Source organism: Mobula hypostoma, chromosome 14 (assembly GCF_963921235.1).
Source record: "Mobula hypostoma chromosome 14, sMobHyp1.1, whole genome shotgun sequence".
In the NCBI taxonomy this organism is placed as follows: domain Eukaryota; kingdom Metazoa; phylum Chordata; class Chondrichthyes; order Myliobatiformes; family Myliobatidae; genus Mobula; species Mobula hypostoma.
Window position 1 is genome coordinate 27,714,381 of NC_086110.1, and position 5,109 is coordinate 27,719,489.

The 5,109-nt window shown below is 41.2% G+C and overlaps 1 protein-coding gene across 1 annotated transcript; it reads left to right on the forward strand.

The window, feature by feature from the left end:
- Positions 1–466: 466 nt before the first annotated feature.
- On the forward strand, positions 467–4,432 carry irx3a (iroquois homeobox 3a). The gene is made up of 4 exons (XM_063067439.1): positions 467–1,571; positions 2,101–3,115; positions 3,779–3,845; positions 4,064–4,432. Exons 1-4 carry the CDS (start codon positions 1,359–1,361, stop codon positions 4,116–4,118), a joined length of 1,350 nt encoding a protein of 449 aa, XP_062923509.1. The 5' UTR covers positions 467–1,358; the 3' UTR covers positions 4,119–4,432.
- Positions 4,433–5,109: the final 677 nt, after the last annotated feature.

The window sequence follows — 5,109 nt, forward strand, 5'->3', positions numbered from 1 at the left end:
TCGTATTTCTACTCATTTCGATACATGGACCTAATGTTAACAAGACCAAATAAATAAAATGTAAAACAAAATACTTTCTTCTTCAAACAATAGGTGGGCGATTATCTGACATCAAATACCAAAAAGATGAGCCGTAAAGCGATTAGATGTGGTACATACAGATTTAATATATCGATTCGGAGAATTTCAATCCGGAGACTTGCTTCACTCTAATCCGCATTTATTACAACCTCGTATTTAGCTTTATCATACAGACCCATCGTTGCTGAACACCGCAGAGGAGCAAGGAACAGGGTACAAACAACGTGGGGTCATAAATTTGCTAATTACAGTTTAGGGACAGGACTAAAAGTGATAATGAGTTTGATTTGAAGGCGCTGGTGTCTGATTCTCACACCATTTATTTACCAGTTCAACCACGGGACTGGGAGCTTCTGGGGTTGCGCCGGTTTTTTTTGTTTTAATATTGCGTTGGTTCTCTTTGATGTCAAATGGTGACTACAACTGTTTGAAGTCCATTATTAACAAAGAATTAACTCGATCCTAAGCTGTATTGGCCATTCTCAGCCTACGCGGAGAGGATTCCTGCAGCGTAAGAACCGCCAGCTCAATTAGAAAAAAAATCTAACCCATTTGTACCAAACAAACGTACTTTATTTAATAGAACAGTTATCAGGATCAAAGCTGAAGTGTATGCATTTTGTACTGACGTCACCAAAACTAAGTTTCTGCCGAACAAAGTTTAAACAATAGCAAGGAAAATGAAGTTTAGTCACACTGAGTGAAGAACTACATCAAAGAGATTAAAAGTTGTTCAAATTCTGTTTTGGTTTACTTGGGTCGATTTTCTTTCCTTTTTGCAACCAATTACAGTTCTACAAATACGTAGCGTTTGGAAGAAACCCTATGGCAAAAAGTGGGAGGCGAATGTTCTTCTTTAAAAAATTGGGAGCGGGCGTGTTTTTTGCCGGAGAAACTAGTACTGATTGGCGATTGCAAACTGCGACTTGAATGCAACTGAAATAAAAGATCGCGACGTCAGTAAATAGATTTGGAAAAGACACGCTCTGTGACAAAAGCGGAGATTGAGTAAAAGCTGCGGCGGACCCTAAAGAAATAGGAGGGGCTTAGTTAATACCAGAAATGTCAATCAGGCCATCAACTCCGAATAATCTCTACGAATCTGTTAGGACCTGACCCGGGCACCTTCAGATCAATAGCAAGTTGAGAGTGAGCGATCGGATCTGTTACAGTGCGTCTGCATGTGGAAACGTATACTTTCAGCTGAGTCTGTAGCATTAAAGGTGGATTCTGCGGCTCTTTCTGCACAGAGGTTTCTCTCGCAGTAGTCACTGACCATGTCTTTCCCACAACTGGGATATCAGTACATAGCTGCGACTAGGCCACTATACCCAGATCGCCAGGGTATATCGTCTTCCAGGACTGGGAGCGATCTGACGGCGTCCGGTGCTGCTTCTACTGTACTAACCATGTATGGATCCCCTTATGCCGCTCAAGGATACGGCGCCTTTTTGCCTTATGCAGCCGATCTCCCCATGTTTCCTCAGCTGGTAAGAACATTTACGTCGATTCACTCTATCTGAGTCTCTTCCATCTAGTAAATCATTAAAAAAAAGTTTGTTGCAACCATGAAAACAAGACCCACGGATGAGGAAAAGGAGGTATAGGTCTCTGCGGTAATGCCGTTTTTTTTAAAAAATGCAATCGCTGCTTTTCTTTTCCCGGCGAGTTTTCTCGATAAAAGTTTTTTTTTGCCTGTCGCTGTGCTGCGTTTGCTAGTTTCACGCGCACTTCCTTCCTAATTTCACTTGCAGATTTTTTGTGCAAATTTCATTGCTGGTTTGTTTCTAACCACTTTAAACCTTCTCCTCCTGATTCGTCCCCCAAACAGATAAATTTCCCCACCACCGACACCCTTTCCATCCCCACCCCCCACTGCATTCACATACTTTTTTTGTGTGTTTCAAAATGGGCGGATCGTTTAGTAATGCAGAATGTAATTGAAATAACAGCAATGCTTTATTTTAACATGTATGCTTAAAAAATATTCCCACTTTCGTCCTTCGTTTTCTTGCCCAGGGCGCCCAGTACGAACTGAAGGACAGTCCGAGCGTACAACACCCTGCTTTCCCACACCACCACGCCGCTTACTACCCTTACGGCCAGTACCAGTTCGGGGATCCGTCCAGGCCGAAAAACGCCACAAGGGAAAGCACCAGCACCTTGAAAGCTTGGCTGAACGAGCACAGAAAGAACCCATACCCGACCAAAGGGGAGAAAATTATGTTGGCCATAATCACCAAAATGACCCTGACCCAAGTGTCTACCTGGTTCGCTAATGCTCGCAGGAGGCTTAAGAAGGAGAACAAGATGACTTGGACTCCCAGAAACCGAACGGACGAAGAGGGTAATTCGTATGGAAGCGACCCGGACCTGGAAGGGGAGAAAAAGGAGGACGACGAGGAGATCGATTTAGAGAATATCGATACCGAGAATATCGAGAATAAAGAGGACGAAGACGAGCACGACCCGGACTTAAGCCTGGACTGCAAACTGGACGGGAGAAGTGACTCTGAGATCTCAGACACTTTTGATGACTTGAATGGTTCGGAGGACGGTTTTCTGAAATCGGTGGTAAAAGATTCCAGAGTGACTGAGGAGAAGCGAGGCGATCTTTCGCCTGAGATTTCAGGACAGTCCAGTGGCGACCAGACCAAAAACAACTCCGAGGGGAAAAGCCCCGTCTCCTCTCCAGCCGAGAACAGCCTGTCGCTGAACCAAAAGCCTAAGATCTGGTCTTTGGCTGAAACCGCCACCACTCCGGACAATCCCCGCAAGTCCCCACAGATAGGCAGCTCACCAGCGGGGCCTCCAGCCTCGTCTCTCCTCGGCCAGCACAGACTATTCGCCTGCCCCATGGGCAAATTTCAGAACTGGACAAACCGAACCTTTTCTCATCACCCCCTGGCTTTAATCAATTCAAACCACTTCCTCGGACTCAGTGCTAGTCAAGCAGCCCCGGCTGCTGGTGTCCCTGCATTCTGTACTGTAAGAGGAGAAGAGCGGGCTCAGACAGCAGAACCCACAGTAACAGGTACAGAGCATTTGACTGAAAAATACAAAATACATGCTCCAGCCAGACTGTGAGAACATCAGACAAAATTTTCAAAAGGATCAACGTAATGCAAAAAAAAGAATAAAATTGATTGGCAGCCTTAACGCTGGGCCCCCACTAAAGTTCAAAATTTAAAACGAAAGTGAACTCATTGAAGATCTGCAAAGTGATCCATGCTGTTTCGAATTAATTTTATTTTCTGGTAATATCTATACAAAGGCTCTCTCTCCAAGCTTTTGAATCGATACCTAAAGATTTTTACATCCTGTTTCCGAAAAGTAGCATTGCTCAACTGTAACTGAATACAAAATAAAACTCCTACAAGGCGCAATCAAAGTAATGGGATAATGATTTTTTGATGGCCAAAATTACATTTATTATAAACTGATTTTTAGCACCATTGTAAATGATAATTTATAATTTGATTACAACAACTTTTTTCCAATAAGTATTAAACGGCAGAAAAGACCAATGTAATAAGATAACACTTACCATTTGTTGTATTCGGATCACTTTGTCCTTGAAGTTGCATAATAGGTAACGATTCCCCAACAAAGTTGAATTTCAGCGTGTCGCTCTGGGTAAAGGTGGCCTCGGTAATGGCGAACAATACCAATTATAAGAACTCGTTATTATTTACAGATCGAAGCAGTGCCTTGGAAATAGAGAAAAAAATAGTAAAGACAGCTTTTCAGCCGGTTCAGAGACGGTAAGAAATACATTTTATTCTTCCCTGTATATTCCCACGATTTCATACCAGACTCGAGATCCCAATCAAAACAGGCCTACAGCTATTTTTGGGGGTACCTTTCACTGCAGTTAATCTGCATTCAAAACTTAAATTGCAACATTTTATGCAAAACATGGGTCTCAATGTTTATTACAAAAGTTGTAAACACTGATGGTCAATAATTTTATTCGTTTCAGACCCCAGAAACAACTCGATGCAGCCATGGTTTTGTCGGCGCTCTCCTCCGCATAGTCCCTTTTGGCTTTTTTAAACTTTTATTTTGTAACCATTTTCTTGTTAAATGGAATGTAAAAAATGTTTACCCCTGTATAGTTTAACCTGTAAGCATGTATGTGTATTAAAATAAAATTGGTAATGTTATACTGGCCGAGAAGGCGTGTATCAATTAGTTCAGTTTGTGACATGTGGAACCCAGATTTTTTTTTGTAAGTCGAGTGAAAATTAGGTATCACCTGGTGTTCAAGATGTTTTGTATATACCGCAAACAAAAGTGTACATACGTGTGAACGAAATTGTACAAGAAAGTATATATTTTTGGCTAATAAATGAACAATTATGACTTTACATTTGTGTCTGAATTTTCAAAACTCTCAACGAGCAGCAATTCCCTAGGAACATATTAATGTTTTGTTTGCTAAATGCATTGAGATGTATGACTATCAATTGACATTCCGGCCAAGAGAAAATACATATTGGAAATCTTGTAAAAGGAACGATTTGACTGAAAAAGCCTAAGCAGTATTTAATTTTGTTTTTAGTATGGTGTTTTATAACAGTCCGCAACAAAGTGTAAAACGATATGATCCCCTCTGAATTATTTTTAAAATGCTGGTGGCTCCATAAGCGGGAAGAGCTAGTTATTGCATCGCTTTTTGTAGCCAATAGTTTAAAAACTATTCCCAAGTGCCGAAATAACGCAGGTTAAATTGTTGCACTACGTTTGTAACATTATTGAAGAAACCAAAATACGGCACTGAAGTACAGCTTCGTCGTTTGTTTAGATCTTTATTTGTAAACAATGCTTTGAGGATTATCCTGTGGTAGGATTTAGCAAATATCTTAACTGGTTGCAAGAGATCATAATTTCACTTTATCGTTAATGATTGTGGTTAAACATCACGGCAATATTTTAATGCGAGATGATTGTAGATGCTCGAGACACTTATGCAGTATAATGACTAAATGACTTGTATAATACCAGACCCCCGAAGGGCAGACGCTG